Here is a 22,475-nt window from a genome sequence, read left to right as displayed (position 1 = left end):
GATTTACAGTGAACTCTCGTATAGTGCTGCCGCCACTATCCTCCATGTCTGCCACTGAGTTCTGGTACATGTAAGGAGTGTTAATTGTCGATACAGTAATGAGAAGCCTGCAGATGAACAAAGAATTTTTACAGTTGAGGTAATAGTGGCATTCAACGCCTCGAAGCTGTACCTTGCATCACTCCCAGGTCATGTGGCGCATGCCGTGATCCTTGATGCAGTAAGGTCGGCTGTGGTTACAAATATATTTCCGCGAGGCAAATTCTCCGAAAGAATATTTGCGACTTCCAATAAGTACTCAAATTATGCCAAGTAAAAGCTGCTTTTGCTGAAAGTACTTAGCTTGCTCTATTGCGAGCGGTACGGCATGCAATCTTTATGATGAAGTGACCTGTATAAAAGATTTTAGAGGTCCCAAGTGCGTCATTAAAGGCATTTGACTGTAGCGGACAAGGATGGTGTCTGCATCGTATCGTTCTTGAAAAGGTGGCAGTGTCTGTGGTGAGAGACTGCTGATGTCGCAGTTGATTACTTCAGCACTGGTGTAATTGCTGAAGCTTTTTTATTTTGTTTTAAATATGTTTTGATAAAGAACAAGAACTCATATCTTATGCTCAGTTGCATTGTACTTCAGTGCAAGCTGCTTCTAATGAATAAATACAGCATTTATTAGCGTAAAGCTGGCTCTATCGCCTAAGCGGAAAGAGGTGTGCTAGGGAGCAAAGGAGAGAGGAGGGATGCTGCGGAAGTCTGTGGCCGATCCTAAGGATGTCGCCCAGAGCTCCTCTAAGAGAAGTAGATAACGCCTGTATCGTGGGCGAACGTGCAGAGCACTTATAGTGTGGCCCGCGCGTTTGCTTGCTATTGGATCCAGTCCTCAAAGTCGGTCACCAAGCCTTGGTGCTTGGAACATGAATGCACTGCACTCCCATGGCAGCTGATAAACAATTAGGTGGGCGTCTGTTTCGCATGCTGAGCAAGTAAACTCAGGTGGAGATAGAGGCATGCTCAATTTGTGGAAGCTTTCTTGAGAATTGCTTGTGGCATTATGCACAATTTTTTTATTGCAGCTCTGATGAGTGGAGGAACGGACTGTCTTGTACAGCTAGAAGTAGTGACCTCTTGGCTAAACAATTTAGCCCTTTAAGAATGGCACATATATAGTTCCTGAAAAAAAAAGATTTTTTTCTGCAAGAGTGCAAAGCACAGAAAATAGGCAAAATCAACAAACAAACAAATGTTTTGTGGAAGCTTTTTTTGCAATAGGGGGGAGACGCCAGCAGAAAACTGGAAGTTGGCTTCACCCCAAGTTACTTATGGCTTCGTTTTGAATTTGTACAGATAGCTCTCATCCTATGCAAACCACCTGTGTGTGAAACCACTGCAACCAAAGATCCTGCATCTGTCTTGTCTGGCTTGAGCATGCTTCAAAAGAAAGGATGTGTGCCAAACTTCTCCCTAGTCTTGTGTTCCTGTTCTAAACTAACAAACGACGCTTGCTGCATGTCATTCAGCGTTGGTCGAAAACATTTACCCAGACACTTCATTTTCAATACCAAAACTTGGCAACCAAAAGCATTCATTTTATGGCATGTTGCCTATAGGCAACACCAGTGGCGTAGCTAGCTCGTATGGCACCCGGGCCCATAGGTCTTCTGTCACACCATTTGGAGTGTATCACACCATTTGGAGTGTATCTCTGCCACACAACAATAATTGTCATCTGCCTTGATGCGTTTCCTTTATGGAAAACGCAGCGCCCACTACTTTCCTGTCGGGAATGCTATGTCATGCTGATAACGCGCATGCCATTCGTTACTGAAAAGTACCGGGCTCGCAGCGTTAAAGAAGGGAAACGCATCAAGGCAGATGACGATTATGGTTGTGTGGCAGAGATACACTCCAAAGGGTACAAACTTCTTTTAGAGCGCACTCAAAGAAAAGTTTACACCCTTTGGAGTGTATCTCTGCCACACCACGATAATCATCATCTGCCTTGATGCGTTTCCTTTCTTGAAAATCCACGGCGGCCGCATTTCGATGGGGGCGAAATGCGAAAACACTCGTGTACTTACACTCTTAAAACGGTTGCACCCTTTGGGGTGTACATTTGTCCCACAACAATAATCGTCATCTGGCTGGCTTGCTTTGCCTTTCCTGAAAACTCGGCGCTCGCTACTTTCCTGTCGAGAATGATGCGTCACGCTGATAACGCGCGTGCCGTTCGTGACTGGGAAGTACCGGACTCGCAGCGTTAAAGAAAGGAAACGCGGGCAAGACAGATGAGTATTGTTGTGGGACAAGATAAACCCCAAAGGGTGTAAATTTTTCGAAGAGTGTGGGGTGTATATTTGTCCCACAACAACACTCTTAGAAATATTTACACCCTTTGGGGCTTATCTTGTCCCACAACAATAATCGTCATCTGTCTTGCCCGCGTTTCCTTTCTTTAACGCTGCGAGCCCGGTACTTCCCAGTCACGAACGGCATGCGCGTTATCAGTGTGACGCAGCTTCTCGAAAGGAAAGTAGCGAGCGCCGAGCTTTCAAGAAAGGAAACTCGGGCAAGACAGATGACGATTATCGTTGTGGGACAAGATAAGCTCCAAAGGGTGTAAATATTTCTACACTCTTAGAAATATTTACACCCTTTGGGGCGTATCTTGTCCCACAACAATAATCGTCATCTGTCTTGCCCGCGTTTCCTTTCTTTAACGCTGCGAGCCTGGTACTTCCCAGTCACGAACGGTATGCGTGTTACCAGTGTGACGCAGCATTCTCGACAGGAAAGTAGCGAGCGCCGAGCTTCAAGAAAGGAAACGCAAGCAAGGCAGATGACGATTATTGTTGTGGGACAAATATACACCCCAAAGGGTGCAACCGTTTTAAGAGTGTAAGAGTGAATAATCGTCATCTGCCTTGCTTGCGTTTCTTTTCTTGAAAACTCGGCGCTCGCTACTTTCCTGTCGAGAATGCTGCGTCACACTGATAACGCGCATGCCGTTCTTGACCGGGAAGTACCGGGCTCGCAGCGTTAAAGAAAGGAAACGCGGGCAAGACAGATGACGATTATCATAGTGGTACAAATATACACCCCAAAGGGTGCAACTGTTTTTAGAGTGTAGATTTAGGTGCACGTTAAAGAAACCCAGGTGGTCGCAATTTCCGGAGTCCTCCACTACGGCGTGCCTCATAATCAGTTTTTGGCACGTAAAACCCCATATAATCTATCTTTGTTGAAAACGCCGCGCCCGCTACATTCCTGTCAGGAATGCTATGTCATGCTGATAACGCGCATGCCGTTCGTTACTGGAAAGTACCGGGCTCGCAGCGTTAAAGAAAGGAAATGCATCAAGGCAGATGACGATTATCGTTGTGTGGCAGATATACACCCCAAAGGGTGTAAAATTTTTACAGAGTGTGTATTTTTAGGCCGCTATTCTGTGTGAGTGCAAGAGCGGTGTTTTGCGAGTGACACGCAATTTATCTTTTTTTCTTTCTTCTTTTATATTGAAAGATGCTGCGCAGAGATTCGCAGAAATAATTCGGTACATGAGAACGTCAGATCATAAAATGAAGGACCACCTGCTGGTCAGGTGCAATCAGATCAGTCAATCTATCTCCTTATGTTTTTTCGCCTATATTTAGCACACCGAAATTGCATTATTTAATTCTTAAGCCACGACATTTATTTGTCGGTAAGGCAACGGCGATTTGTTTAGCAGGAGCGCAGCGTCCTCTACTGCGCTTATTTGTTATTGTGTCAAGTCTGAACCTTGACAACGCGGTTTGCGGAAGGTGGCGACGGTCCTTACCGACTACGGCGTTTTCACATGCAAACGTTGGTGTAACCGCGTAACCGCAAAGTAATCTATAATAATGCCTGATTATTTAGGTGACGACATGCGTAAGGCCAAGAAAGATGACAAGGAGGAGAAAGAACAAGAAATAAAAGGTTAGTTTACCGTGCTATTTGCTCGTGTCGCTGTTTTTTGTTGTGTCATCTCGGAGTTTTCAATTGTTAGCGCTTAAGAATTCTTGCATTTTTATATTGATGTGCTATTCTGAGATATTGGTTGGGCGAAAGCAGGCATCTGTGCTACAAACACTTGTCATTTGCCATATATTGCTAGTTTCTAGACACTTCATTGCTGCATACGCTCTCATTTACCTTGCAGTTCTTGACGAAGGAGACATCGCTCTGCTGAAGACTTACGTAAGCAAATGGCAGCTTCTGTTGTTTCATAGCCTGCTAATTTTTTTTGAAGAGGCTAGTCGCGCATAATAATCACAAAATGTTTCTAGGGAGCCGGGCAGTACAGCAAGGCGATCAAGCAAGTGGAAGAAGATATTCAGTCGATCTTGAAGCGCGTGAATGAACTTACAGGTGAAATCGTTGACGAAGTGTGGCTAAATTCTGCGTCGTTCAGCATGAAGCACGTCCACGTTGAACTTGTTTTACTGCAGGTATCAAGGAGTCCGACACAGGATTGGCCCCTCCGGCGCTGTGGGATTTGGCAGCAGACAAGCAGACCCTTCAGAACGAGCAACCGCTACAGGTGAACATCGTGTGCGATTAACGAACATCCTAAAGCAATAATTTAGAAGAGAAGGGTTTAGCACAGACAAGTTTACAGCTGCATGAAAGATTAATGCAAGTCATCGTTCAGTATCAAAATTAAGTGCGCGAGTATCCTGAAACTGACATCATCCGCAGCTCACCTTATAGCTATGCTTGACTACTGATCCCATGGATACCGTGCGCCTTCTTTTGGACCAAGTCTCAAGCATTTATGAATGGGAAAGACTGAGCATTTGTTGGCTGAACTTTTGATCTATTGTTTAATTACCACAATAGATTCTTTATCTCCACAGCAGACTTAATTTCAATGATAGAGAACTTAGAATGTAGCAACTGAATGGGAATCAACCACACCACTTAGCTTACAGTGCTTACACTTTAGGAGCTTACACTTTAGGAGTTTATGCACTTAACAGTATGCCTTCTTTTTATTCTCAAGCAGCCCATGTGCAATTATAACATATAAAGGAGCACTCATATCCTGAGATTGCCCTATTGTAAAGTGATGAGCAGCATTGGGGTGAACATGTGAGCCTGTGGCCACTCTCGGCAGAGTGCCGTTGCAGGCAGTGCGGTCGAGCATCAAAGCAAACCTGTGCAGGCACAGTGCCTAGTGGCTCCATAGCTGTGTGCGCTTAATCGAGCTTTGCTTGCAGCAGTGTTACACAAGCAGACTCATAGTTGTGAAGCCAGCCTTGAGCTTGCGCTTGGCATGTAACAAGCTCTCGGATTCCCCATCTTGAGCCCAATTAATTGCATTGACTACAAAAGGCTGTTTTTCCTTGAGGGGAAAGAGTTTGGTTCCTTTTGTTAACAGCTAGAGGTAATGAGAGAGGCCAGACAAAAAAACGACACAACACATACCTTCTTTTTGTCTGTGACTTGTGTTGCGCTGTTATGAACCTTACAATGAATCCTAACCAACTGGCCCAACTTGCCATCTTGATGCAGTTGATGAAGCTACTGGCTTTCTACATACTTCACACAAACACAAGGCTCCCACGGCTCTATATGAATCTAGCCTGCCAACAGTAGTGCTTTTGATGTCTTGTAAAATTGAAAATGCTGAGCAGCGTTTTTTGTTTATTTAACTTGGGACAATTCTTTTTTTTCATGATTGCATATTTAGTTACTTTCAGGACTGCAGTAAGAAACTCTAACTACATGTATTTAAAACTATGCTCTGCAGGTTGCCCGTTGCACAAAAATCATAAATGCTGACAGTGAGGACCCAAAGTACATAATCAATGTCAAGCAGTTTGCCAAGTTTGTTGTTGATTTGGCCGATTCTGTGGCACCAACCGACATTGAAGAAGGAATGAGAGTTGGGTGAGTTGTGCCTTGCCATCCTCTGTGATCGTTTGCTAGATGTAATGTAAGAGATTTACACTGGTTCGAAAATTTGTCTTGCCTGCTCAGCAGCTGTGGCATTTTGTAGCTAAGTACAAGTCCATGGACACTTGGGTTCAACGGTTTCACTGTTGCAAAAAGAAAACGCTCGTGGATTGAAGATTTAGTGCGACTTAAGGTCCCCTGAACCACACCTAGAAATAGAAAAATGTTGGTCAGTGTAATCGATCTGTTCTGTCACAGTGCTTTGTTGCCATAAGTCTGCTTTGTGTGAGTCCATTTTAAATTGTTACCATAAGCACTCTACAAAAAAGAAAAGGAAATTGGCAGGGGGTGGTTGAGGAAGTGACAGGTGCCTTTCACGCCAGTCATTGATAACAGCGTCATGGAGTCTTCCAAATACTGGCATTGCCAGCTGAGGGGAACTGACAAGTTGAGGGGAAATAAGGAAAGTAAACCTACAATATCCTTAAGAGCACATATTGCATCCACCACTGCTCACTGCTGCTTCAACCACGTTACTTTCATTTTCTCCACGAGCAAACAAATATTCTATGTAAGCACATTGTGATGTTTTTTTTTTTTTCTGTTGCAGAAATTAGGGTGTTTGCGCAATGAAAAGGAAAGAAAGTGCATGTCAGATGTACTATTTTCATATTTTGCAGACCGACCAGGACAACGTTCATTGCAAGCATTTTAAATGTCACAATCTCCTGAGTGCTACTTCTATAGATTGTGTCATCATAAGCGAGCCAGTGTTCTGTCGCACAGATATTTCATGTCAAACTGCTTTTATGTGACGAGAGGAACGTGAATGAACACACAAACAAGCGAATTATTCGTACTCCATGATTATTAGTGTTCCTTCAATGTTCGTTGCCATTTGTGAAGTTCCTCTGTTCTCACTTTAATTTTGATTTCCTTCCCATTTTGCTCTTCACGGTTTGTGCACGTAGTGTGGACCGAAATAAGTACCAGATTCACATCCCACTGCCACCCAAAATCGACCCTACAGTCACCATGATGCAAGTGGAGGAAAAGCCTGATGTGACATATGCAGACGTTGGTGGATGTAAAGAGCAGATTGAGAAGCTGAGAGAGGTTGTTGAGATGCCACTGTTGCATGTAAGCACTGTCCTATATATTAGCTTTGTGGAAAATTTTTTATCTGCGTAGGCATGTGGGCATAAGCTTGGTACTTGCGGACGGACAAGTGCAGGCATGTGATATATTGTTAAAATTTGACTACAGGAGACTTGATATATGAATTTACTTCTTTTATAACACAGGCAGCAACATCTGGGAACACAGACAGCAACTTCTTATAACACAGACGGCAACAATCTGGGAAAGAATATATAAATTGTTCTTGGCAAATCAAATATGAAGTTATTGTTGCTCTTTCGCCCGTGTATTAATATTAAACTTCTGAGACCTCATAAGTTTAATTTATTTACTCTGTACTGTCTTTTAGTACACTGTCAAAGTGGAATTATTCGTCAAGGAGGACTGTAAAATTGGCAAATTTCAATTTCCAATGCCTGCCAGGTTGTATGTTGAACCAGTGACCTGTGCCACTTGAACACAAACTATGCGGCAGACCTAGTTATGGTGCTTAAAATGTGTTGCCATATATGTGCTCTTTTGACTATAATGATACTGTACTGGTAGCAGAAATGCAGCATTTTGTAGTTGGTGGGGGGGGTCCTTTCGTTTTTATTTTCCCATTTGTTGTGACACGAGGTCCCAATGGCTGCGCACCACAGCTGCCACATGCCTGCTTGAAAACCATGGTCTGATCCAAGTGTGACTAAACAAAGGACAACAGTAATGTGTACTCTAAAAAATTGTCTAGTATTACATTCAAAACGTATACTTCAAGCATAGCTATACAAAGCATCACCAGGGAATCACATGAATATGGAACATGTTAAGTAATGAGGGGGTTTTCAGTTTACTTGTTGGAGGTACAGGCGGCTGTAGTGACTGCCATGGCAAGGTGGATGTTTACTCGCATGTGAGAAGGTAGGAAGCAGTTGTGGCAATGGTGAATGCATGTACATAGAGAGCTGGGCAATCCTCTTGTCATTTGGGCTAGGCTGCTAATGTGGTTTTAATCTTTTTCAGCCTGAGCGTTTTGTCAACCTAGGCATTGAGCCACCCAAGGGTGTGCTGCTGTTCGGACCCCCTGGAACAGGGAAGACCTTGTGTGCCCGAGCTGTTGCCAACAGAACAGATGCCTGCTTTATCAGGGTTATTGGTTCAGAACTTGTGCAGAAGTATGTCGGAGAGGTAAGCATAGCAGTGTACTTTGTAGTGGATACAATTTTCTATAGCGTAGAGCCATGCTTGTGAAATAGGAATGCATTAGGAAAGCTCTCTGCATGGTTAAGAGGAATCAAGGCCCCTGGTGCATATGTTTGGAATTTATTTGGTTTGTTAATGCCACAAGAGAGTAATGTAAGAAGGGTCACATTGCTTTATTCCTTTAATTCACCAATGGAAAGTGTAAGACAACATCGAGCTTTCAGTTATTCTTTGAATATTTGCTGGGTGGATGTGGCTTCAATCCTGTCGTCCAGCCAGGAAGGGATAAAGGTTTATCAAAAGTAGTTGCTCGACTGTTATATAAAACACTGACGTGTAGCCTGGAGCAATTTTGGTCTGTGGAAGACTCCAAGGAACAAGAAGATTTGTGCAGAGAGAGTTTGTGGTCTTAGTGGTACACAGCTGCTGCAAAAGCCAGTGACATCTTTCGCTGTCTATTTTTCAGGGTGCGCGTATGGTGCGAGAGCTGTTTGAGTTGGCTCGCAGCAAAAAGGCTTGCCTGATATTTTTTGATGAGATTGATGCAATCGGAGGTAAGGGAGCTTTTCTTTATAGCTTGTATAACCTCGTATTATTTTTCTTTGATGTATTGTAGAAAAATTCAGGGTATGAGTGATGCACTGCCAAGACAAACAGCCTGCAGTGTGCTGTCTTTCTTTGCTTAGGTTAAATATCTTTGAGAGCAGTGTGTTTGCCAGAGATTTTGGAAGTGTCGTAGTGTACATGCCTGTCATCCAGCCATATAGTAGTAGTACTGAGATTTGTATCAAAGCTTGAGAGGGGCAAAACTCCTTGCTATTCAGAGCTCGGGAGTGTTAAGGATGCTACAGGAGCCCTGCCACATGAGCTGGTAATTATGAGCTCTTTCATATTATTCGGGTAAATTAATTGATTGATTGATTGATCAAAGCAAGTGAATTCATTTGCTGCCAGCACATTCATAATGCAGCTCCACAAATGCAGTATGCATAGCTGCTGTAGCTCTATTTACATAGTCTTTTAAAACTTGACTTTGCACACCTCGGTGAATGGGAGGGGCGCTTTCACATGCACTGTATCATAGCTAGCATTTATCATGGTATTGTTGCAAATCTAACACTGTAAATACCACAAATCTTTGGCCGGAGAAGTCTCTTTTGTTCTCGTGCAACATGGAAATGCAATATCTCTTACACAACTACGCAGGCTCACATACATTCACTGGGCCTACAGGATAGTAAATGGATATAAGAAAGCTTTTTGAATTTCTAGTATACACATTGGGTGTCCTGACGTGTCAGCAGTGCCTGCCAAAAGGAACGTAGGAGATGCACATTTTGCACAAATTATGAGGCACGTTTAGCAATGTATGCATGCTGTTTGTGAAACACACTGAAGTATATTTAAACACGCTGCGCTTGTTTAACTGGTTTTTATTGTGAGCACCAAATTTTATTAATTTCGCTACTCTCATGGCCAGTGCTTTACATCTTTCCTGGCCAGACAAGTTTCCATTAAACTTTGGGGTATATAAACCACAGGAGAATGAGGGAAGAGAATTAGCACAATGTGGTGTTGGCTGGAGGGCAAGGTCAGATTCTTTCATTGAAATGTTAGCTCTGGACTGAACATGCTCTTTGTTCTCTACTATAGTAACTAGCTTTGGTCTCTAGTTCTGTATTTCTAGCCTATGGCCTCTAGACCAATGACTAGCCTATATTCATGGGCTCAGATAGTGATGTATGCACCTGCAAATATTTTTAAATCTGAATAAATTTAGATCCACAGGCAAGCTGCAGAGTGTTCAGAAAGATTCAAAAGAGAAAAAAAGAAATGACTATACCACTTTCACACGGCCAACTCAGCTCCCTTGAGATGAAAGATTGCAAGACTTGAGGAGGGAGTTACAGCCATATGATATGGTTAAATATATTCTTAATCAGATGTGAAGGGTCACTTATGGGCTGCCTGGCTCATACATGTAATGCATGTTTGCAAAAATAATTTGCCTTCAGGTAAGGATATAATTATTTTTTCTTTGTGTTCAGAAAGCCATTCAGATTTTGAGGTCAAGATAACAAAATGTTTTAGATGCTAGTCATCTAAACAAGAAATGCATTTTGTAAACTTTGATGAGCAATTCTTTGTTGGTTTCAGTGCTTGCATTTCGTTTTGAAGAACCTACTTAATGGTAAATTGTCATAACAGGTGCCCGTTTTGATGATGGCGCTGGTGGTGACAATGAGGTGCAACGAACCATGCTTGAGCTCATCAACCAGCTAGATGGTTTTGACCCCCGTGGAAACATCAAGGTCCTCATGGCAACCAACAGGCCAGACATCCTAGACCCTGCCTTGATGAGACCTGGACGACTTGACCGCAAAGTTGAATTCGGACTTCCCGACTTGGAGGTACAGCTTTCCAAAGTCCTGATTTTGTTATGTCTTGACATAACTGGGCCACTTAAAGTAGAGCAATGAAATTTGACGTGCTTATTTGGGAAGAGCTCTGAATGACTAATTAGAAAGTTTCATTAATATACCTCCAGCAGTTTTGACATAAATATTTGCAGTTACACCTGGATGTAACGAAGTTGACAAAAGCTCGCAATTTTTCGTTACATGCAGGTTTCGCGTGAAGGCTCATACGAATGATGCAGAAACGAAACCAAATAGCTCAATATATCCGTGAAGGTGAACTCACCCTCCAAGCATTTATTTTACACCAAAAAAGTGCGTAATTTCCGCTTGCTTCTTCGGCATGAGTGAAGGCACAACACACCGCTACAAAGAAGCTAAATCATGTAGAGCTCCTTCATCGTCGAGCGAGCCGACGAAACGGCGCATAACGTCCATTGCGTTCATCACCTCCTTTGCAGTAGGCACGTCACACGGATCTGCCTCACAGGCACCATCATCACCGCCATCGGGATTTTTCACGCTTTCAGCTACTGCTGCATCAGACATTTCTTCTGTAGCCACGGCGGCGTTGTCGGCAAACAAAAAGTCAGTAAGTTCAACGTCGTCGGGTACACCACCGTTAGTACATAGCTCGTTCCACGCTTCGGCCACATCGGACGGAGTAGAAAGGTCTTCCTCCTCCTCCTCGTCGGCACCAGCCCGTGTGTTTTTGGCTATTCCGGCCTTTAAAAAGCAATTCGCGATAACTTCTGCCCTGACCTCTTGCCAGGAGGCAGCAAGCATCTCGACTGCTTGATAAATGTCGATCTTCATCTCCCGTTCCAGACGGATGTCGAGAAGTATCTTCAGGATTAGTCGGCGCCGGTAACAGCATTTAAAACTGTTAATGACCCCTTTGTCCAGGGGCTGTATTAGGGATGTGCAGTTGGCCGGGAAGTAATGCAGTTCTATGTTCGACAGCTGCAGGCCCTCGACGTGGTGCGCCGAGCAATTGTCCAGCAGTAGGCAAACTTGATGGCCTTGCCGCTTGACGTCCTGGTTAAATTCCTTCAACCACTCAGAAAATATTGGCCGAGTCATCCACGCTTTGGAATTCGCCGCATACTTCACGGGCATACGCTTCGTTCCCTTAAAACACCAGGGACGGGCACTTTTGCCGACAACTAGCGGGACTCGCTTGTCTGTGCCGTCGAGGTTGGCACACAGCAGAATTGTTATGCGGAGCTTGCTCTGCTTTCCGCCGCGGCAGTCATCGCCTTTTAATGCTAGCGTGCGGCCCGGAAGCATCTGATAAAATAGAGCTGTCTCGTCGGCATTCTAGACATCAGCCGCCTCGAAGCGACTCAGGATTCCAGGCAGCTTGTCAGCCACCCACGAAGCAGCAGCATCGCTGTCTGCGGAGGCAGATTCGCTGCTGATCACTCTTCCGACGACACCATGCCGGCTCTTAAATCCCTGCAGCCACCCGTTGCTTGCCTTGAAATCATCATGGCCCAAGATACACGCAAAATTCTTTGCCTTCTGTTGTAAGATCGCGCCACTTATAGATACATTTCTGGCTCTCGTGTCCAAAAACCACGTGAACACTGCCTTGTCCACATCAGTGTATGTGGACAGCTTCAGTCTTTTTTTCTTCGAGCTTGTTCCCGACTCCACTGCGTTTCTGATGCTGTGTTCCGCACTCAAAATCGTTGCTAGTGTGCTCGCTGGAATGCTGAAACGGGTGGCAACGTCCTTCTTCTTCTCGCGCGCGGAGACTGCATTTAAAATTGCGAGTTTGTCTTCAAAAGACAGAACTTTTCGTTTTCTGGCAGTAGAACTCATCACGAACTACCGACGACGTAGTTAGAAGCGGAGACGCACGACTACACGTCGACAGGCAGGCCTAGCACCTCCAAAACAAGTCGGACAAACCAGTACCGGAGCACAGTTGACACACGCACACGTGCAGAATGCAGGACAACACTCAAAATGGCGAATGCAACGCATCCATAGAGAAAGAAAAAAAAAGTGACACATATCGTCCCTCTCCCTTCCCGCGCCCTGACAATGAAAGAACCGGCTATCAGCGTTGCTTTTCAAATGAATTCTTACACATAAGTGTGTCTAAGCCGTTGAAACAAATGAAAATCACAAAATAAGAATGCTTGTCCTCAAATCCATACGAAACAAAATAAATCTGAAAGAGAAATCAGCTGCCGATACCAATGCCACCTGGTGTCACGCTAGACAAGCAAAGCCTGAAAAGACTGCTACATTAGGCACGGAGCGGCGCTAGTTGCCATCATCATCATCATCGCTAACTTTGCTCGGTCGCGGCAATCCCTGGCGTTCGCGTAGCTGCTGGCTCCTTACAATATTAATATTCAATAATCTAGAGCATTCCTTCGGCCGAATTTTCCTTAAAAGTGCAAAAAGTAATGACTGATAAGCTTTGGGAGTTCGTTACATCAAGGCTAACCACCGCAACGCGTTCGTTACATCAAGGTCGAAAATACATGGGCTTCAATGGGGGCAGCGTTGGGGAATTCAAAAACTTCGTTAAATCCAGGAATTCGTTACATATAGGTTCATTACATCCAGGTTTAACTGTATTTACATCACTGTTGTACCAAACTTGCAGAAAGCCTGGCATGACAAAAAAACGTGGTAGAAGCCCACAGTTTCTCTTATAGTTTAGCCATAGTAATGGTTTGTGCAGTAACCTTTTCCAAATATTTTTATGACCCTGATTTTTTTTACGCAGAACATTATATCCATGTTTGTATAATGCAGTGGTTATCGTCATGTCAAATTAGCTAAACAGTAAAAAAATGAGATAGTAATTCAAAAACATAGCAATGTCATTTTGTAGAGAATTTACTAAGGAATGTGCAACAGACCTCATGAAAATCCATCAAGCCTGTGAGGGTACCGGGCCGATGCCAGGTCGCATAGAGTCGCAGGCACGGGACGGTAGGCAACTGTGTGTGGCGTGGAGGGAGAGCATGGAAGGCGTGTGCGTGGTTGGCATGCGGGGAGCACGCGACAACGAACTGAGTGAGTGAAGTAATCAGCGGAGCAAGCCGCGTGCGATGTGGCAGGATGGAATGCAGACAGCGTGTGTGTGCGTGCACAGAGGATTTTCCGAAATAAAGAACATACTCTACAATTGACATAATGAAAGTCGGTGATAAGGGAAAGAAAAAAAGAAGGGGGGGCAGGGGCGCTTATGCATTTCCTAGACAAGCGAGTCGCAATATTTCCAGTGTGCTTTTCTTCTGCGCAGCGATGTCAACTATTCAGTCAAGTACCAGAAATTGGAAGCTCTTTTTTGACGGCACAAAAGCTGCAGGGGAGCAAAAATGCCCCCAAGTTTTATGCATGCGCTCATCCCATCTTTATCTGTGTGTCGGACTTTTATTGCTGATCCCCCATCAGCAGTTATGGTCAACTTGATCCGGAATGAGGCAGAGGCGCACCGTAAGTGGTGCCACAATGTTCTGTGCTTGGGAAAGGGATTCGCCCCCATAGCAACCCCGCTCCCCCCTCGGACCACCACAGCTCTCACCTTGCTTTCACATTCAACCTTCCCCTTTCATCTGTGTTGCTTTTTTGGATCCTGAAATTTTGTCTTTCGTGGGAAAGGGGAAGAGTGTTCTCATAAGAAAATTTTGGGGAGAAGTTTTGCCCCCCCCCCCCCCTCCCTGGATAGGCCAATGAAGGTACAGTCGGCGACTGATTTTTCGGACATGCTCGATTACTCGGTCTGCTTCGCGGCACCGCCATTCTCCCCATAGACCATAATGTATAACAACTGCCAAAGTTCGGACACGTTGCAACCTTTTGTCTGATTTTTTGGACACTCCTTGAGCCAACTCTATCGAGTGCACCATGCACCGATTCTGAACAGTGCATGGATCGACTTGCTGAACGCCATTTTTGTTTTGAACGGAGCCTCCTTGTTGCCCCACGAAGTGGCGCTACTGGAAATCCTCGCTCATCATCATCGTTTCTGCCTGGTTCGATAGAGTTGCTACAGCAGTTCCGGTCTCAGCTTAGTAAGCCATGTCAAGACAATCCAGCAGCTGATTTGTTTGTTTCTTCGTGCACGACGCTCCAAGTAGGCCACGTTTTTCGTTTGTGCGAGGCGTGACAGCGTGGTGGTCTTTGCTTTGTGTGTTGTGTCGAGGTTGCGGTGATCCAACGCGGCATACGGAAGCATTGCGTCGAGTGTGTAATAGTGCCGACGGTGCCCGCGCCGACTGCACTGGGGCATGCCAGAAAGCGGGTACCGGGAGGCCTAGGATTTTTCGCCTTCCAATGTGCTCCCTACTGATGCCGAAAATGTTCTGCGGAGATCTGCGCAGCGGTTGCATTGTGATTCCACACACACACAGTTTCACAGGTGCTGACACTGCTGTACTGACATGCGCAGAACTCGACGACCGCGAGATCATTCGTCAGGTTTCTGCTGCACCATCGGACGATGACTCCGAGTCGGAAGATGACGCACCATTGCTACACTGCCATCGCATGCGGAGCGTGTACAAGCAGTGACTGTGCTTTCAGCCGCCTATAGTGACCGTACGACCCTTTCCGAGATTCAGGCTTATCTGATTGCGCGTAAACAGAATAGCGTGCAATGGCGCATTCACGATTTCTTCAAGCCTACTGTTGAGCCCGAATAAGTGCGTGGAAATGAAGGATTTCTTTCTTTTTTTTCTTAATCTGCTATTTCGGGCACCTGTTTATTCGGACATTTCTGCAGTCCCCGTGAGGTCCGAATAAACGGTCGGCGACTGTATATGTATCCATGGTAGCAAAACTTCCATGGAAGCTCATTCCTAATTCCACGTACATGTAGTACGTGGGCGTGCGTCTGAAGTATTTGCTCAGGTTTCATCTGCATTAACTCATAGCGTATGGTTGCCGTGGTGTCTCCTTTTGCCAGAAACACATTTTTGTTCTCACTACACTCAGTGGCCCTCTGCGCGGCCAAGCTCGAGCTGTGCACTTGTGGCCCGTGCAGCGAGATCACACGAGCATTTAACATTAAAACTGACATGTCTGTAGCACTTTGTCACAGCTCTAGAGAAATGCTACAGTAGATATACATGGGCGGGCGTAGTAAGTATTTGACCTTGTTTCATGGGCAGCAGCCCGCAGTGTGGTCATCGTTGCATTGTCCCACCAGAAACTCATGTGTTTGCATTCTGGGCTCTACCCCGTGCACCAACATGTGGCCAAGCTTTGTGACTATAGTGATCCTGATAAAAGGGTTGGTAGAGCATGAAACACAGACACCGAATTCGCGTCGTGAGCGCAGCAAGCTTCTGTCATGGCTCCTTGTCACTCGAACAGTAATACACACGGTGTCTACCAACCGTGAAAACCGGGACTTCTCAGGGAATTTGAATAGTCTGGAAATACTCCGGGAAAACTCAGGGAATTTGTGCTGTTAACAGGGAAATTTAGTGGTAACTTCATTGAGAGGGATCGAAAGTCATGTTAATGCTAGCTCCAGTAACAGAGAAATTGCAACAAATCGTCATTGACCCTGTGTCGTCGGCAAGAGGTATTGCCAGAGCAGTTAACGACCTATTTGACAACGCCCGATTTTTTGAACATGCCCGATAATTTGCACGGCTTTGCGGCACCACCACATACTCCATATAGTCAATCTATGTTGACCTGACTGCAGGTCTGAAATGGCATTAATCAGAGCCACCACCGCCACCATTTTGATTATCTCGCCGCCTGGAATCTACACTCTCGCACGCAGATCCACTGGTAGCTGCAGCCACCAGCGTGAGGCCTAGTTGCTTCTACGTTCACTATTAAGCTGCTTGCCATGCGGTGCTGTGATTTTCATTGAAAGAATTCACCGCTCTTAGCAATGGCACTGGCTCCGTCTTTGTAATCCTTGCGATTGGCTTCGAAGCTCACAGAGCACGGCTCGTTGCGTAATGCCAGTCTCCAAAAGTTAGCTTTGCCATACAACAGCAGTGTTACGCGGTGAAGGCTAACAAGCGTGGGAAGGGCAATATTCACGGGACATGTTACGTATTCCTTAATTATACACGCGTGCACCCCTGTTAAAAGTTAGCTTTGCCATACAACAGCAGCGTTACGCGGTGAAGGCTAACAAGCGTGGGAAGGGCAATATTCACGGGACATGTTACGTATTCCTTAATTATACACGCGTGCACCCCTGTTAAAAGTTAGCTTTGCCATACAACAGCAGCGTTACGCGGTGAAGGATAACAAGCCTGGGAAGGGCAATATTCACGGGACACGTTATGTATTCCTTAATTATACATGCGTGCACCCCCGTCTCCTGTCACAGTATGAGCACTGATATGCCTAATAAGTGTACTGGCAGGCCTTAGGAGCTTTTTTGGATGTGCCTGTGGCAATTTTAGCCCTTAAGGGCAGTTAAAGACATGCATTCATTTTTTTCGGACTGCCCGATTTTTCGGATGTTTTTGCGGCCCCTAGGGAGTCCGAAAAATCGGACGTTGACTGTACAACTGACCGAGGGGATGCTTCAAATGATCCATGGGATGAACGCGTGGCAGAAGGAGGATGAGAACAGAAAGGACCGACGCCCTGAGGAATTAACAGGAGAGGAAGCATGCCGCCGCCTCTTTCAAGGAGCTTGAGCTCAAAAAACAAAGTGTTAGCTGACGCCAAGGTGCAGGTGTCCCTCATTCAAACCAAAATAAACTTTTTAAAGCAGTGAAACTCAACACTGAGATATTGTGTACGGGCTGAGTGTATGTCAGGACAGTTGAAGTTGACTTTCCAGGTTGACTTTCCAGCTGCTGAGAGAGGATCTTAGTTGTGACAAAGTTCAGGCCTCATACCGATGAGCTTGCTACCAGTTGATAGAAATAGCTCATATTCAAAAATATTTACTTATGTATGCATCTCCTTTTCATTCGTATTTGACAATGTTCGGCTCAATTTGAAATGGGTTTTACAATTTTTTTCGCTCTGCCCTCTGTTTTCTTTTTAAATAAAATAGATATTACTCCTTAGTATTCAAACTGGATTAAGATGTCTTTTTTTTTTTTTTTTTCAACATGCTTACTAGAGAATGACAGCATCGAGCAACATGGTGTCAGCCTGTCTTGACATAAAACAAAGTTCTGGATCATTGAGGGAATATTGCAAAGGTGGTCAGGGAAAACCTGGAAAAATCGGGGAATTTGGAAATGTAAACTTGGTAGACACCCTGAATACAATTGTATCAGCAAAAGACAAAACAACCGGCATGGCTTTCTTTACATCTGCATGCGCTAGCATAGCTACGTACAAAATAGTCTAAAAAGTTGCAGTTCTGATAATGTTAGTGATATTCTTGCTTTAATTATTGAATATAAATATCTCCTCATAACAACTCAATCCGTGGAAGGAGCTCGAGAACATCACAGAACAGTAAAGTTACTCTTTGTTGCGAAACGGCAATGTGTGAAGGGCAGGCTTTGCGGGCCATCGGGATTAGCTTGAAAAAAAAGATAAAAGACGCTAACATTCCTTAATAGAACTTTCCCGGTCATAAATTTCAGCTCGTGCAGCTTCTGCCTGGCACATGACGTCTGCAGGCAAGGCCGTTCCACAGCGACAAACGATGCACTGCAGGCCTTCATGACCTCTTCCCCTTCAATGACGCACCGTATCCGCATTTCTTAGAGGTGTCTATGTGGTGCATGATGTCACTCAGCGACAGTGATTGTGAAAAAGGTAGAGCCATCTTCGAGCGCTAAGCCAAATATGAGCTGACATCGACGCATATGCACTCAGAGGTTCCTATACTCTCTGTGGGTGCCACATTGACTCGCCTTGCACGCCACCTATAGGCGACGGAATTTGCGAATAGTATTTATAAAAAGGGAACAGAAGGGCAACAGAGCAGCCGGAATCCAAGTCGGGAAGGGGAACATCGTGTTTAATTTGGGTCTAGATTGACAACTGTAAACAGAAGTTATAAAGCAGGCAGCACGATTTTGGATGGATTCCAATTTGTCTATTAGGTATTGTTGATGAGGAGACTAGATAGATGAAGCGTATTCCAGTTGAGGGTGTACAAAAGTTTGGTAGGCCTGTGGACGGATGGTAGATGGGGAAAGGTGCAGATGACGACGTAAAAACCCTAAAGTTCCGTTAGCTTTAGCGCATATCTTTTAGATGTAAGAGCTCCAGGTAAGATTAGTACGAAAATAAGCACCAGGATATTTATAAGTAGAGCCACAAGGAACTTCAGACAAAGAGATTTTGTAAGGAAACTTAGGAGCAGATTTCATACAAGTGAAGGAAAGTACAGAACACATAGGTGTGTTAAGTGACATTTGCCAACAGTCGCACAACTGATAAACTAGGTGAATGTCATTTTGTAAAGTTAGGTGGTCATCATGACAGTTAATCGTTCTGTAGATTACATAATCATCTGTGGAAAGACGTATGCAGGAGGAAATTTTGCTAAGCAAATCATTGATAAAAAATTGGGAAAAGAAGAGGGCCTAATACACTACCCTGGGGTGCACTTGACATTACAACTGATGTGGAGGAGCTAAAGTTATTCACAGATACAAACTGCTGGTGATTAGATAAGAAATTGCGAAGCCAGAATAATGTTAATGAGTCAGTCCTAAGAGCAGTTAATTTAACAATTAGGCGACAGTGAGGCGACATCGTTCTGTATTATGGACCCATAACTGAATGCACGTACAGGTCTGGGAGGACAATAGAATCAGGTAAGTACTGCCGATAGAGCATCCGTTTGTTTGGGTGTTTTTTCTGCCCCCTTTTTTAATTCAACATGGAGGATAAGTCAATCCATTTCATCTGTTCCTTCGGGATCAAGGTTTGACTATATAATGTTGCTGCCATCGCTGTTATTGTGTAAGCATGTTGTTGGTTCTTGATATGATGTGGTTCATGTCAAACTCTGTTTCTAAACAGGGTAGTGCCTTGTGCAGTGAGGCTTGCCTCACTATGGCTACATTTTGTCCTTTACTCTGGGCTGTTTGTCTACAGTGCAAACTGCTATCTATTGTTTAGCAAGCTCTTGAGTCTCACACATTCATCTTATTTGCATCTGCCAAGTACTATTCTTTAAGAATGCTTGAATAGCCAACAATATTTTGAAAGATGCCTTATTGTGAGCCACATGGTGCCTTGTGCTTTTACCCTGTACTTTCCAGGGAAGAACGCATATCTTCAAGATCCATGCCCGCTCCATGAGTGTGGAGAGAGACATTCGTTTCGAGTTGCTGGCTCGTCTTTGTCCCAACAGCACGGGTGAGTGGCAGAGCATGCTGTCTGCTATTTTGATGCCAGTTTGGAATTAGAGGTGCCCTGAAGCACCTGTCAAAACCAAAGTTGCTATTTCGTTGCTTCATTTTAGTTTCTTGGTATAGAAATAAAGCTGGCACTTCAGTAAAACCTGAGCATCCAGATTTCACATTTACTTTGTTGTACTCTCCCGCAGTGCCATAATTTTGGTGCTAACAATGAACACAAAGTGAAGCTAAGGACTATGCAATTGGTGCAGGAATGGAAAATTATTGATATAATATTAAGAGATAAAGATTGCAGTATAGAATTGAGATCAATTGCAAGTACTAGCTTATTTACTGGTTCAACTTAATAGGAGGAATTGGAGTGAAGTTCACTTGCAAATTGACTGTTAAACTAGTTGGTTCATGAACACAAAAAATCACCATTATAAGGCAGGATGGGATAGGAATACACAGACATGCACTGCATTGTCCATGTGCACCTTTTTATCCCGTCATGTCTTATAGCTCAGGTTTTCTGTGAAGTTCACTTAATGCATTGGGAAGATAGTATGTTTATTAAACTAACACAATGGGTGTCAAGGGAAGGGAAGAGCAGTTTGGAGCTTGTAGAGGATTAATCTTATGGAATTTTTAAACATAAGATGGATTTGGTTAGCACAGGACAGAAGTGCTCAAGATCCAAGGGAAAGAACTTTTCTGTACAGTGGGTGCTTCTGATGATGGTGATCTGATGAATCACTGTAGAAGTGTTTTTTTATCGGCGTTTTACTTCTATATTTAATAAATTAGAAAGGCAGCAGCGTTCAGAGGTTTCTGTGTTCATTGCCTGCCTCTTTAAAATACGCAGGTGCTGAGATCCGCAGTGTCTGCACCGAGGCAGGTATGTTTGCCATCCGAGCAAGAAGGAAAATTGCCACTGAGAAGGACTTTCTGGAAGCCATCAACAAAGTTATCAAGTCGTACGCCAAGTTCAGTGCAACGCCTCGCTACATGACCTACAACTGAGGAAGTGCTTCCATTGTGAAGTTTGTTTAGTGGTGTACTAATAAATACTTGCTCATAGAATGCTATTGCTTTGAGTAACTTTTTATACCTTGCTTCGAGGTATTTGAGACTCATTTTACTTCCACAACAATCGTATCAGATGTGCTCCAGACAAGTTGTCATGTTTTCTGATCTGATGGAGCTAATTCAAGCATACTGATATTTACATTTTTAGAGCATGTTTAGAGCATTGCTTGTAACAAAGCATCCCCTAATGCTGAATTTTTTTTAATCCTTCCAGCCTGCTCATTAGCGTCGTAGTTCTGACGAACTCATAGATTTAGCATGCAGAAATTATTCCAGAGCCAAGGTTTCTAGGGCTGCACATCTCATTCTGATGGGGGCACATGAATTCCCGCCATACATACAAGTCTTGTGGACTCCGGGCACGGAGCAAGAAACATTTAGGAGTGGAAACTTCGCTGTTTGCGGCGACCAGAAGAGGTCACAAGCCCGCGGAGCCGTTATCGTGCTAGCGGCCTGGAAAGAAATTACCGCCGTTGAGAGCGCGCCGGAGCCACCTGCCCAGGCGCTGCTCTTTTTTTTTTTTTTTTCGCTGCGGCTTCTACGACTACAGTGGCGACTACAGTGACTACAGTATACAGTGGCGGCTGGCGCCGCCACTGTATACGGCCCCCGTCGGCGCATACAACAATTGTGACTTTATCTGGTCGCCCGCGCTCGCTTGCGCTGAGGGGAGTTTCACCTCCTAAATGTCTTACTCCATGACTCCGGGGCATGAGTCCTTACGTTGAAATCGGCAAGCACACGCCTACGTCCGAGCGCATGCACACTGGGAGCTGCGAGAGGGTCATGCCGAGCAGTTCCACTTCGAGCCTGTAGCGTTAACCTACACGCACATCCATCAACACTATCGCTTTTCACGAAGAACACTAACGCCGCCTCCTAATGCTGTGACGCGTGAGAGAGTCATGATATGGCGAAGACTCTAAACAAACACATATCCACATTTGAATCTCTACCACACCATACACCCTGTGCTGTATTACTATAAATACCCACACTGCGATCAATGGGCAACGCTTTACCACATGGTATGGGCTTGCGCAAGCACCCCACAGCTCGCACCTATAACACGCCACCACACAGCAACAGGGAGCTGTGCTGTCCAACTAGGACTCGACGGACCAGCTCAACCTGGCCAACCGAGTGAGAAGGGCAGCTAAGGCCACTGGACTCCTGGACTGAGAGGACCACCCACTGCACAGCAGAAGAGCTACCTACGCTCGTGTGCTCTTTTCAATAAAGTTTCTCTCTCTGTCTCTCTCTCTCCCTCGGTGTTCTTGCTGCGACAATTTGTTGCATAATAATGGGGTGGTCCCCAGTATGCTGAATATTTTGCTGGGACCCCATCACATCACACGTCATCAACTGTTGTTCAGTTGGAAATGCAACACTATAGGTTCTGCTTTTCACTGTGAACCTGTGCAAAGGTACAGTCTCCTGATCACACTTTTCGTGATTG

General features: G+C 44.7%; 1 protein-coding gene across 1 annotated transcript; it reads left to right on the top strand.

Moving 5' to 3' along the window:
- Nucleotides 1-3,754: 3,754 nt before the first annotated feature.
- Nucleotides 3,755-21,010, top strand: Rpt1 (26S proteasome regulatory subunit Rpt1). Its single transcript, XM_065435327.2, has 11 exons — nucleotides 3,755-3,954; nucleotides 4,178-4,215; nucleotides 4,305-4,386; nucleotides 4,467-4,558; nucleotides 5,771-5,910; nucleotides 6,888-7,056; nucleotides 8,059-8,223; nucleotides 8,705-8,792; nucleotides 10,447-10,649; nucleotides 19,847-19,943; nucleotides 20,793-21,010. The coding sequence occupies exons 1-11, from the start codon at nucleotides 3,879-3,881 to the stop codon at nucleotides 20,948-20,950; spliced, it is 1,308 nt and encodes a 435-aa protein (XP_065291399.1). The 5' UTR covers nucleotides 3,755-3,878; the 3' UTR covers nucleotides 20,951-21,010.
- Nucleotides 21,011-22,475: the final 1,465 nt, after the last annotated feature.

The sequence above is a fragment of the Dermacentor albipictus genome, chromosome 2, assembly GCF_038994185.2.
Source record: "Dermacentor albipictus isolate Rhodes 1998 colony chromosome 2, USDA_Dalb.pri_finalv2, whole genome shotgun sequence".
Classification (NCBI taxonomy): Eukaryota; Metazoa; Arthropoda; class Arachnida; order Ixodida; family Ixodidae; genus Dermacentor; species Dermacentor albipictus.
Note: the sequence above shows the minus strand (reverse complement) of the source record. Positions and strands in the feature narration are given on the sequence as shown.